Source organism: Panthera tigris, chromosome C1 (genome assembly GCF_018350195.1).
Source record: "Panthera tigris isolate Pti1 chromosome C1, P.tigris_Pti1_mat1.1, whole genome shotgun sequence".
NCBI classification, from domain to species: domain Eukaryota; kingdom Metazoa; phylum Chordata; class Mammalia; order Carnivora; family Felidae; genus Panthera; species Panthera tigris.
The window spans coordinates 208317424-208330752 of record NC_056667.1 but is presented as its reverse complement, the minus strand read 5'-3'; the positions used below and the strand labels follow the sequence as shown (position 1 = coordinate 208330752).

Below are 13329 nucleotides of genomic sequence, written 5' to 3'. Positions count from 1 at the left end.
GAACTGTGTGGGTGGACAGTTCCACCCAGTCTGAACTCAGAATGTGGGCTCGACATCGCTACTCTCTCCCTGTTTTGAGAAACTGCTAACATCCAATTGCAGAAATTTAGAGCAAAATGATGTTTGTAACTAGTGCAGCACCAAGACGATAAATACCGTGGCCCAAAGGCTCAATTTAGCCCGCACTTACACATTATTTGGCCCCAAGTTTATTTAGCCCTTTACAAAAAATACGGTGTGTTTTGTAAAGTTTTGACTTATTTGCTAACATCTAGACTTTGAGAGACTTTGAGAGATTTCTAATGGAAATTGGACACTACCACGCCCCCCCCCCCCAACTGCCCCTGCTTCTCCACTGAGAAAAGCAGGGATTCTGGCATTATTGATCTTGGAGTCTAGAATGCCCACAAATGGTTGGCCCTGAAGACTGGCCCCTACTCCATGGCCTGACTCATGATCTCACCTGCTGGCCTCACCAGGGGTTTCAGCCTCATTTTACAGATGAGAAAACTGAGGTTCAGAGAGGTCAAGTGCCCTGCCCAATGCCAGAGTTACCCTGTGGAGGGAGCCTTGCTGGCTGGCACTCTTTGGACGAGTTACTGGTTAACTTATGATTCCTTTTCTCTACAGACATTTCATGGTTTCTAATGACACTTTTTATGTAATTCAGCAAGTGCAATGGAAAGGATAATTCTTATAAATAGTAACAAAGACTTGCTTCAAGTGATGCTAAAAATAATACAAATGGATTAATTGTAATATCAGCAAGAAAATCACCAAGATTTGGCCAAATTCAAGACAGAAATTTTACATGTAAAAAAAAGAATAAGGGAATATGACAACATAATTACAAATTGGTATAATTAGAGGTTGCATGATCATAGAGCATCACTTTTTCAGGCTGATCTTTACATACCCCTCTTTCTCCATCCTTCCCCAACCTCACCTCTTCTTTGGAGTCTGGAAGGATGTGCAAACCCTGCTCTGGACCTCTGCCTCAACATACACTTCCCACAACATATACTCCCTTTAGGTTTCTTGCTTGTTGGACTTATTTGCTCCTGGATTAAAGTTGGCAGACAATCTACATTGACTTAAATGAGATTACTATAGCATGCTCAGAAGTATTGGGTCGGGCATTCCTAGTCTATGCAAAGTGCATTTTTGTTAGAACCAGCTACATGAAGAGATTACATGGCTCACAAAATCCTTTAGAATGTAAAACACTAAGTAACCTAAGTGTAAATTAATAGGGGGATGATTCAATTAACTTTGGCATATTCATATATCGTGGAAAGTCATGCAACAGGGCAAAAAGAAGAAGAAGTAAATCCATCTTAAATACTAACATGGACAGGGGCGCCTGGGTGGCTCAGTTGGTTAGGCTCCCAACTCTTGATTTCAGCTCAGATCATGATCTCATGGTTAGTGAGATCGAGCCCCTGTCAGGCTCTGGGCTGGCAGCATGGAGCCTGCTTGAGATTCTATCTCTCCTTCTCTACACCCCTCTCCCTTTCCCCTCTCATGCTCTCTCTCTCTCTCACACACAAAATAAACTTAAAATAAATAAATAAATTAACTAAATACTAACATGGACAGATCTGTAGGTTGCAAAAGGATACATATAGCATGGTATCAGTTATGTTAAAAACCACCAATAAAATTACATGTTGTTTGTGAGTCTGTTTAGTATGTAAATGCACAGAAAATGTCCACAAAGAAACACGAAGTGGTCAGTGGATGACCTTTGTTTGGACAGGGAGGGAAAGAGGTATGAAGATGCCAAAGAGGGTTTTAGCTTCATCTCTCGTGTCTTAACTTAAAAGAAAAAATAGATAACATGTGGTCATAGACTCTAACGATCTTTATAGGTGACATTTATTTATGTGACTACTGACCTCCAATTACAATCTCAATCATGAAATTGTAAAACTGCTCATCCATGGGAATGACACCGACGCTGCCTTAACACCCAAATTAACTTTTTACGTGTAAAAATCACAGAAGTCATCTGAGAAGTTAAATTTCACTTCCACTGAGTTCAAATCAAGTAAGTCAAACTAGGAATCAAAACACTTTGGAGGACACCCAGTTCATCTTTAATTGCAAAGAATAAGAAGTATGGAGTGCTTTTAAGTGAATCTGGGATCTCTCAAGTTATGAGTCAAAATCAAAGTGACAGACTGCTTAATTCATCCTAACATGAGTTTTATTTCTAAGGTGCTACTAACTTTTCAGTGATGGGATTAGCTTTTCCCAACAGTGCTGACAGAACACTGGAGTGGGAGTTCGAACCAGGGGGGAAACCGAGCCCCAGAGAGGTCAGAGTTCAGTGTGAGGTGACAGCTAAGAAATGTCAGGGCTGGGGCCCTCTGTGCTCTCTGCCAGGCCATGCTGCCTGCTCTGATTCACCAGTGTGACATCGCATGTCTCTATATCCGGTGTTCTCATCCCTGGCCATTATCTACCCACGTCTGTCTGTCTGTCTATCTATCTATCTATCTATCTATCTATCTATCTAATCTATCATCTACCTCTGGAGTCTGTCTATCTATCTATCTATCTATCTATCTATCTATCTATCTATCTATCTATCATCTACCTCTGGAGTCTATCTATCTATCTATCTATCTATCTATCTATCTATCTATCATCTACCTCTGGAGTCTATCTATCTATCTATCTATCTATCTATCTATCTATCTATCTATCTATCTATCTACCTCTGGAGTCTATCTATCTATCTATCTATCTATCTATCTATCTATCTATCATCTACCTCTGGAGTCTGTCTATCTATCTATCTATCTATCTATCTATCTATCTATCTATCTATCATCTACTTCTGGAGACTTTCCCCAGTATCCCTGGCTCCTACGAACCAGACCAGCTTGCTCCCCGCCTTTCCCAACCAGCCTTCTTCCAGCGTATTCCACCTGTTTCCCCCGGCATCCCCCGCTCGCTCGCATCCCCACGCTGCCCGCCCAGGCACGAGCGCACCGGGCAGGGACTCCCAGGACTGCGCCCCGCAGGTGGGGCCCGCGCGTCCCCGGAACGCGGGGCTGGGGGGTCGCGCCGCCCCGCACTCACCTTGCCTGTCGTGGGCGCCGCCGCCAGGAGCACCAGCAGGAGCTGCAGCAGCAGCGCGGGCGGCCTCCGCGCCGTCCCGGGGCGCATGGTGGGCGCCGGCTCAGAGCCCCGGCGTGTCCAGTGACCCGCAGGCTCTGCGGCCACCGCGTCCCTCGCGCGGCGCGGGTTGGGGAGCCCGGCTGTGAAGCTCGCCTCGCCAGCCCGCCCGGGGCGGGTTTTGCAGGGCTCAGCCGCGCCGTCCGTCCCTCCCCACTGAGGCTTTTGACTGCGGCTCCAAGGGAGGGAAGAAGTGGCGCAGGTCCCGCCCTCGTCCCCCCTCCCCTTCAACTCACCAGGCAATGTCCCTCCGAGCCGGGCACCGTGCCCAGGAGCGCAGCGGAGGCCGCGCGCTGCGGGGCAGGTGGGCGCGGATCCAGGGTAAGGGGTTCGGAGAGGATGCTCCCGAGGTCCTGGGGCCGGGGCGGGGCCTGGGGGGCGCGGGTGGGAGGTGGGGAATTTGGGGGTGTGCGCTGGAGAGGCGGCGGAGCGGGGTGGGGGGAGTGGCCAGCGGCCGTGCCCAGATTAAGCGGGAGGCGCGCCGGGCGTCGGCACTCGGGCGGCCCTGCCTGCTCTCGGCTCCCGCGGCGGTGCCCTCTCGCCGCTTCTCCACCCGCCGCCAACGTGCAGCCGCCGCGCCGGGCGGTGAAAGCGCAGGCACCAGGCCGCCGGGTCGCGCGTGGGTTCGGACGCGGCGGAACCGGGACGTGCGCGCCGCGCGGGCTGCGACCTAGCGGCTTCCGGCGCGGCGAGCGTCCCCCGACGAGGTAAGACGCCCACCGCCCAGTCGGGGCCACCGCGGCCCGCCCGCCCCCCCCCCCCCCCAGGCCCCGGGCACCTGCCCTGGGGAGTGCGGGGCGGGGGCGGGCAGTGGAGGAAGCGTGGCCTGTGAGGGTGGCGGGAGGGGCTGCGGGGTTGGGGCCCCGGGGTCACCAGAGGAGAGCTTGTCTGGCTCCCGGGCTTGTCTGCCTGGGCTTGAACTGGGCGCTGTGTGTTGATTAATTTGGAGGCTCGAGTTACCAGCCTGGCAGTCTGGGCACTCGGGAATGCCAAGAGCAGGAGGCAGCTGAGGGGAAAGAGAAAGCCCATCCTATTCTCTGCTACGTTGAACTGGCTTTTCAGGGTAAATCTTATCTGCGGAAACGCGGGGGAAAACCAAGAGCCAACTTCGTCCTGGGTGTCGAGCTCCTGAGAGGGCCTTTCGTGAACGCGGATACAAACGCGCACGGTCTTGCTTCTTAGGGCCCTGTCTTCAGATCAGTGAACCGATGTGCCACTCACCACGTTGGTTCCGGGGTGGGGGTGGGGGGTGCCTTTAGATCCCTTCTGGGAATCATGTCATTACATACAGAAAAATGCAATTAAATCAGAGTCACTTCTACTGGAGTACAAATCAGAGCATCAAAGTGGCGATACAGCCGCAGAGGTGCAACCTTATCGTCGCACTAAAGACCCCTCCGTCTAACGGCAGATCCGTTCAACAACCGTAATCCGTAACGGCAAAACTAAGATGTGAAAGGATTAGCGGATGCAAACTCCCAAGAAGTGCCCATGCTATTGTGGTTTGTAGCCTGTATTCATCACTGCCGGAAACGGGGAACTTCCAGGAAAGGTTAGAGAAAAGGGACATGGGCTTTTTGTTGCCATACGTTCACAGGCCACCTGAATTCCGTCTCCATGTTAAGCACCCCTGCTTTGGGGCAGTGTTGCTGACATCTGCAGTAGGTGGCCATCAAATGCCAAGTGTGAAATGTGTGGTTTGGTCAGTGATTGTGGGGAACCACTTGCTGGCACTTAGAATAGGGTTGATTATTGTGTTAGACCTATGTAGCCATGTACGTAGGCAAAACCCTAACAGCGGATGGATGAAGACATCTCCTCTCCCCCCCCACCCTTTTTTTTTTTTTTTTTTTTTTTTTTTTTGGCTGGAGAGTGAATTTTACCGTCTTCCCTCTGTTTTTCATGCCAGCGATGGTCAACTGTGGCTGTGCATTAGAATCTCCTAAGAAGTTCTAAAAATCCTGACACCCAATGCATCCCAAGCCAGTCACACCAGACCTTTCAGGGGTAGGACTCAGGTGTGTTGTAAAATTCCCTGGAAATTCCCGTGTGCAACTGTGTTTGAGAGCTACTGTTTTACATGCAAACTTTGGTTAGCTGAATTGAATTAGGGTCTCTTCTTTGTAGAAAAATCAAAAGGACATATATTAAACTCTTTAGCACACATAATGTTGCATTGTGGTACAGAGTAGCTTCTCCCTACTGACAGGGAAGGCTCTTAAGGAACCTTCTCCTGGCACCCTTGTTAGGTAGGACATCAGGTGCTCAGTTGATGAAATATGAGTGTCCAAGAATTCCAAAAGATGTATGATAATATTCTATGAACTCACATTACTTTATAGACAAAAAAAAAAAATCAAAACAAAAAAAACCCCTCAATGCTAGTGCTGAATACCCTCTCTTTTAATTCCAGAAGATTTCTCCATTTTGGATTTCAATTCCTTTTCCTGAAACCAAGTCATTTTGAAAGAAGATCAGACTTGGCTTTGTCGACTTTGAAATGGGAGGCAGCCATCAACTGCAAGACGCTTCTGATGCTGCAACAGAGCAGGAAAGAAACCTGTGATGTAAACACGGTAAGGAGGAAGCAGTTGTTAAGAGCTTGGTCTCTGGGGTAGACTCTGGATTTTGAGTCCTTCCCATACCTGCTAGTGTGAGCTAAACTATCTGGGCTGGCGTCTTCTCTTCTGTAAAATGGGCGTAATCATGGTCCCCACCTCAAGGAGCTGTAGGAATCCAGTGCAGCAAGGCATTAGAAGCTCTTTGTCCAGGGTCTTCCCCAAACAAGCACATTTCGGGATCTGATTCTCCAGGCACATAAAGGAAAGTAGGATGAACGCGATTAGAAATGGCGGCACAAGATAGAGATGCTCTTCTCAACTCAGTAGGAGTAGGAGTTCCTCAGTAGGAAAGGGCAAGGGTCAAACACGCCCCACTAGCTCCCTTGAGGTCAACCCACTACTAAGACATCTAGAACAATGTTACTTGGCATCCTGAGAGCAGTAGCTTCGGCATTCTGGAGAGCTGGTTACAAATGCAGAGTCTCAGGGCACCTGACTGGCTCAGTCAGCAGGACACGTGACTCTAGATCTCAGCGTTGGGAGTTCAAGCCCCATGTTGGGCATGGACCCTACTCAAAAAAAAAAAAAAAAAAAAATGCAGAATCCTAGGCACTACCCCAGACCCATTGAATCAGAGCCTACATTCACCAAGGTCTCCCACTGATTCCTCCTCACATTAAACTTTGAGAAGTGGCTTGTCTAAAAGCCAGATTTCACCACCCATCCCTCACCTCCCCACCACATACATACACTCTCCTTTGGTACGGTGTTGTATACCTGAAACTAATGTAATATTCTGTGTCAACTATATTTCAATTAAAAAAAATAGTCACACCCAGACACACATAGACACACAAAATGTTTGCTACACTCACTAGGTAGTGTCAGTAAACCAGAATTCTTGGGGTGAAGGGACTTGATTTTTCACCGTTGGTTCTTAAAATGTGGTAAAGTAGAAGGAAAGGGGGGGATGGCTCTTTTTGTACGTACAAAGGACACAGAGATCTCTACTTTGATGTTGATGGCAGATGAAAGTTTTGAACAAAATGAAGTGGTCGTTGCCTTTGACAAGCCTTATGTTATTATTTTGCCCCTTTTCCATAATGACAACATCATGTGGGTTTTCTACACGGTACTTAAATGTATAGTGGTCACTTCCTTCCCTTTGAATGTAAGCCCCGTGCGGGTAGGGGTCCTTTTGGCGTTCTTTACTGTTGGTAAATGAATGACTTAAGTGATGTAACCAGTTGCCTCAGGATTCACACCCAGGTCTGTTTTCTTCCAAAGTTCCTGATCTTTCTATAGCCTTTATTGTACAGGGATGTGCCTCTGCTTTTGATGAGGTGGCCGTAGCTCCTCCTTTCCTTAATCTTTTTTTTTTTTTTTTTTTTGCTTCATCTCCCCATTTAGCCATCCCTTTTCTTTCAAAAACCTTCTCTTTTAGGTTGTTTTCGAGACTCAGAGTCATTATCAACTCCTGTCAGCTCTTTCCATTTTACATCTCTGGATTCCTTCACTGCTTTTCTAAGCTCCTGCCTAGTTCCTGCACTTACCATCTATGGATTACGGTAGCCTTCTAGCCAGTGCCCTGCAAGTTCCCTCTGAAACCCATCTTCTAAGACATTGTCGGAGTTCCACTTAAAATTGCACGTCGTATGGGAAAAGACCGATTGCTTTTGGAGCAGTTAGAAACAGTCCCCAAATTTCAGAGGCTTCCAGTAACAAGATTTTCCTCTCTGTTTACATTACGTATTCACCCCAGAGTGTGGGGAGGCGAGAGAGGGGAGGATGCTTTGCTTATGATAGCCACTCAGGAACCTCCTGGAAATTCCCATGCAACATGTTCTCTCATCTCAGAAGGGGGAGAGGATGTGTCAAGTAAGAAACTGCTCTGAAAGCTTCCACGGGGATGTGGCTCATACTCATTATACTAAACTCGCGTTTCATTGGCCAAAGTGGTCACTTGACCACACTTCATTTTGTAAGGGATGGGGAAAGACTACCACACGCCTGCAAAGAGGGCTGGAAATATTTGGTGAATGTTAGTAATGCCCATCATCTACATCATAGCACTTGCTTACTTTAAAGCCTCCAGAAACCCTTCTTTGTCTGCTTTGCAGCTGATTCCACGCTTCTTAGAATAGAACAGGGTGGTCTAAAATCAACTTTTTGTACTGCATTTTACTTTTCTGGATTACAAGGCCTTTGAGGGTGGGTACAGAAGGTGATGGTTTTTTTTAACATAATAGATGCAAAATTAATTTACTGAGTTGTGATTTTTGTACAAGAAACAGTCAGTACCTATCTAAAGTGCACGACGCGAGGAGCTTCACAGGTGCATTCATCCCGTGACACCAACACCACAGCCACGACGCAGAGCTTTTCTCTCGCTTGCTGCCCCTCTGCAGCCCATCTCTTGCCACTCCCGTCCCCAGGCAAGCATCGATCTGCCTTCTGTCACTGTAGATTGCTTGGCATTTTCTGGAATTTTATACAAATGGAATCAAACAGTGCGTCCCCTTTGTGTCTGGCTTCTTTGACTCAGCGGAATGCTGGTGAGATCCCTCCGTGCCGTGTGTAAGAGCAGTTTGTTCCTGTTGCTTCCACCGGATGTGTATCAGCTTTTCAAACGCCGTTTACCAGCGGTTGGACGTTTGATTTGTCTCCAGTTAGGGGGCTGTTACAAATAAAGCGGCTGTGGATACTTTTGCGCAAGGCTTGTGTGCCCGTGTGCTTCCGGTGCTCTTGAGTAAATGCCTAGAAGTGACATGGCTCGACCACAGGGTAGGTGTATGTTTAATTACAAAAGAAGCTGTTTTCCAGAGTAGTTGTATCATTCTGTGTTCTCACCTGGATTCTGTGTTCTCCCCCGCATTCTCTGTTCTCCTCCGCAATGTGTGAGAGCTCTAGGTCCTGCATATATTTCTGGCACATTCTTTTGGTATCCTCAATCTTTTTAATTTTATTCTTTTTTTTTAAACTTTATTTTGAGAGAGAGAGAGAGCACGAGCAGAGGAAGGGCAGAGAGAAAGGAAGAGAGAGAATCCTAAGCAGGCTCCATGCTGTCAGCACGGAACCTGGCATGAGGCTGGATCCCATGATGGTGAGATCATGACCTGAGCTGGAATCAAGAGTCTGGACGCTCAACCGACTGAGTCACCCAGGCGTCCCTGTCTTGGTTTTATTCTGATGGTTATACAGTGGTGTGTCAATGTGTTTTTTTTTTTTTTTCATTTGCCTGATAACTCATGATGATGCTCAACCTTGTTTCATGTACTTCTTAACCATTCGTAGAACTTCTTTTGTGAGGTGTCTGTTCAAATCTATTCCCCATTTTAAAAACATTGATTGTTTGGGGTGCCTGTGTGGCTCAGTCGGTTAAGTGTCCATCTCTTGATTTCGGCTCGGGTCATGATCTCATGGTTTGTGAAATCGAGCCCCTGTGTTGGGCTCTGCACTGACACTGTGGAGCCTGCTTGGATTTCTCTCTCCCTCTCTCTCTGTTCCTCCCCTGCTCTCTCTCGAACTCTCTCTCGAGCTTGAGCTCTCTCTCAAATAAATAAACAAGCTTAAGAATAAAAAATAAAAGAAATTGTTCCTCTTCTTACTGTTGAGTTATATTAGTTGTTTATATATATATATATTATTTTATTATTAAAAAATATTTTTTCAATGTTTGTTTATTTTTGAGAGACAGAGACAGAGCGCAAACAGGGGAGGAGCAGAGAGAGAGAGAGAGAGAGAGAGAGAGAGACAAAATCTGAAGCAGGCTCCAGGGTCTGAGCTGTCAGCACTGAGCCCAACGCAGGGCTCGAGCCCATGAGCCAAGAGATCATGACCCGAGCCGAAGTTGGATGCTTAACCGACTGAGCCACCCAGGCGCCCCAGGATCCGTTTTAAATTTTCTTTTCTTATACGGATATCCAGCTGTTCCAGCACCATTTGTTGAAAAGACTTCTCTTTCTCCACTAAATCGTCTTGATTTTAATAGAAAATCAATTAATTGTCTATATTTGAGTCTTTTATTTGTTCCTCTGATATACCTGTCTCTTCTTTCACCAATGTTACATTTCCTTAGTACTATAGCTTTCGAGCAGGTTCTTGAAATCAGGGTATGTAAGGTCTCCAACTTTGTTGTTGGTTTTTTAAAAAATAGCTTATGCTGTCCTAGATAATTTGAACTTACATATATGTGTATTTGATCAGCTCACGTCGTGTTAAGGACAGTGGTGTCTACATTCATGAGGGGTATCAATCTGTAGTTTTCTTGTAATATCCTCTAGTTGGTATCTGAGTAATACTTACCTCATAAAATGAGTTGCCTAGCATTCTATCTTCTATTTTCTGTAAGAGTATTTGAAGAATCGATGTCATTTCTTCCTTAAATATTTGATAGAATTCACTGGTGAAGCCAGCTGACCCTGGAGTTTTCCTTGCGGAAGGTTTTGAATTTCATTTAATTATCATGAATTTAATTGCTATAGGGCTATGCAGATTTTCTATTGCTTCCTGTGTCAGTTTTGATAATTTTCATCTTTCTTGGAATGTGTTCATTTTTTATACATTATCAAATGTATTAGTATATAATTGTTCAGAAGATTCTGATCTTTTTAAAAAAATTTTTTAATGTTTATTTTTGAGAAAGAGAGAGAGAGAGAGCACGCGCGCACACACAAGCAGGGGAGGGGCAGAGAGTGAGGGAGACATAGAATCAGAAGCAGGCTCCAGGCTCTGAGCTGTCAGCACAGAGCCTGACGCAGGGCTTGAACCCATGAACTGTGAAATCATGACCTAAGCTGAAGTCGGACTCTTAACCGACTTGAGCCACCCAGGCCCCCCTGATCTTTTTAATACCTGTAGGTCTGTCATGTTTTCCCCTTTGTCATTTTTGACAATGGTAATTTATCAAGTTGATCAATTTTATTTACCTTTTTAAAAACTGAAGAGCCAAGGTTAGAGTTTCATTCATTGTTCTCTATTGCTTGAGTGCTTTTTCTTCTGTTGAGTTCCTGTTCTACCTTTATTATTTCTTAGCTTTGATTAATTTGTTCTTCTTTTCCTCATTTTCCAGAATAGGAGCTTAGATAATTGACTTTAGACTTTTCTTCTTTCCTAATATGAACATTTATATATATATTTTCTTTGCCTGTGTTGGGTAAGTTATATCCCATAAATTTTGATGTTGTTTTCATTATCACTCAGTTCAAAATATTTTCTTTGACTCATGGGTTATTTGGAGTGTGTTAATTTCCAAATATTTGGAAATTTCCTAGGTGGTTTGTGAAGTTGAGTCTGAATTCAATTCTCCACAAGATTTCAATCTTTTGGAATCTGTTGAGATTGTTTCATGTTCCAGTGTATGCTCTATCTTGGTAAACACACTACATCCACGTGGGGGAAAGAATATATATTCAGTAGTTGTTGGGTGTAGTCTTTTATATGTATAAATTAGGGCAGGGTGGTTGATGGTGTTGTTCAGATCTTCTGTGTCTTGACTGATACTTTCTACCTTGTTCTATCAAATACCAAGAGAAGAGTTAGTCTCCCAAGTATGTTTGAAAAATTATCTATTTCTTTTTTTAGTTTTTCAATTTTTGCTTCCCGTATTTTGAAGTTCTGCTACTAAGTCCCTATATTTATGATATGTGTCGCTTTCTGGTATATTAACTTTCTGATCCGTATCGTGTTGCTTCCTATTTTCAAATCTCTTATGTGCCATTGGCATAGCCAGTCTGCCTTTCTTGTATGTACTATTTGTGTGGGAGATGTTTTCCTGGCCTTTGCTTTCAATATATTTGTGTCTTTTTATTTAAAGTGTGTATTTTATGGCATATAGTTGGCTTTTTCTTTTTTAAATCAAGTATGGCAGTCTTTGCCTTTTAGTAGGAATTTTTAGTATATTTTCATATAAAGTAGTTGATAGGATTATAGTTAGGTCTGCCATTTCTCCATTTATTTTCTGTCTCAGTTCCTTTTTTGGGGATTCTTTTATGTTATTCAATTTTTTTAGTATTCCATTTTAATTTTTCATTGGCTTCTAGTTATTATATATTTCTGAATTATTTTTAGTGGTTACTTTAGTGATTACAATACACATCTTTAACTTTCCCTGATCTACTTAAAAGTAATATTGATTACTTCAGGTAAAGAAAATGCATTTTAGTATCTACAGGGCCTGGCATGGTATTTGATACAAAATGGGAGATGGATAGATATTTCTTGAATGAACAAAATCATAGGTATTTATTTATGTTGTACCAAAAGTATATGGAGTTGATTCCAGAAAAAAACTTTCTGGCGAATGCCAGGCAAGTTAACTGAAAATCACTTCAAATTTTAAACATTATTACATTTTTAGTTGACTTGAACTTACAAATCTTATAATTTTCATGTATAGTCAAAATTCTGTGTATTATTTTATTTTTTACATATGCTTAATACTTTTGTTGTAAAAAAACTAATATAGACCTCTTCTTATCCTTAATTTCTGAAGTTTGGAAAAAAAAATCTCACTTTCCAATTTTAGAACAGGGAGACAATGTTACTTTAATAATAGAATTCTTTATGTTTTCGTGAAACTTCCAGCTGTTAGTCATCTCGGCCACTGTGCCCACATGACATCCTCTTCCCATACCTAGCATGCTGTCTTGGCTTTGAGCAGTTATTTACTGGTGCATAATGTCCACACAGAAACACTGAATGTGTTTTATGGTCTGCAGCAACCTGTGGGATGGGCTAGCTTTGAAGCCTGGGTTTGAGGGATGCCCTTGAAACATTTATTAGGTTCCAGAGGTCAGAAGCATCCCGAGAGGAGTCTAGTTCCAGGTCTTGCCCCAAAGGAGAGACCCAGTAGGAGATTCTGAGTTTCTAGGAGCCAGTTCCTGCCAGACACAAGACAGATGGACACTGGGTAGAAGACAGAAATGCAGGCAGAGGAAAAGGAGATAGTTAAGCTCTCCTCAGAAAAGGTACAAGACTCACATGACCACTATGCTCCTTCTCACCAAGACAAAGCTTTCCTCCTGTCTTGGAACCAACTGCACACTCATCCTACTTTGTTTACCTTTAAAGTTCATTTGGACACATTTTGTGAAATCAATCTTTCTTTCTTTCTTTCTTTCTTTCTTTCTTTCTTTCTTTCTTTCTTTCTTTCTTTCTTTCGCCTACATGGCTACCTTAAATGTTTGAATATTCAACTTTTCTACGTTTTAGTGAGAAACGATGCCCTTTAAGATTTCCAACTGTCCTATAGAAGTTTCTAGATTTGCGATCCCAAACATACAGACCTTCACACAAGAAAAATTCAAGTTTTCGGTGTTTCATGGGAAGCTGAATGTCTTTGTATCATAGTGTTCCCATTACATTCAGAAATGACTCTCCCTGCTGCTGCTATTATTGAAGGCTAAAGTTGTTCTTAGAGATGAATTCCTGAAACTCATCCATGAATTTTCATGAATTTTGAAGCTGTGTCATGTCATGGCTAATAAGGAAGTCTTTGGAGTTTGAATCCTGGGTATGCCACTTACTGCCTGTGTGACTTACTTGTAAAAGAAGTAATCATAATATTTCACTCAGGGTTATT

The 13329-nt window shown here is 44.1% G+C and overlaps 2 protein-coding genes across 10 annotated transcripts in view; one reads left to right on the top strand and one right to left on the bottom strand.

Annotated features, from left to right (window-relative positions):
• Positions 1–3344, bottom strand: part of COL4A3 (collagen type IV alpha 3 chain) — a 132537-nt gene extending 129193 nt beyond the window's left edge. Inside the window, exon 1 of the mRNA XM_042995517.1 lies at positions 3091–3344. Coding sequence (XP_042851451.1) covers positions 3091–3177 — 87 coding nt within the window. The 5' untranslated portion in view covers positions 3178–3344. The remainder of the gene's footprint in view (positions 1–3090) is intronic.
• A 96-nt stretch (positions 3345–3440) lies between these two features.
• COL4A4 (collagen type IV alpha 4 chain) overlaps positions 3441–13329 on the top strand; it is a 130367-nt gene continuing 120478 nt past the window's right edge. For 7 of the 9 annotated variants that reach the window (XM_042995500.1, XM_042995501.1, XM_042995502.1 and 4 more), the window contains exons 1-2: positions 4061–4249; positions 5600–5762. The gene's annotated coding sequence lies outside the window, so the exon portion shown is untranslated. Of the gene's footprint in view, positions 3508–4060; positions 4250–4597; positions 4739–5599; positions 5763–13329 lie in introns of those variants that run through there. The other 2 variants (XM_042995497.1, XM_042995498.1) reach the window with 2 other exon arrangements.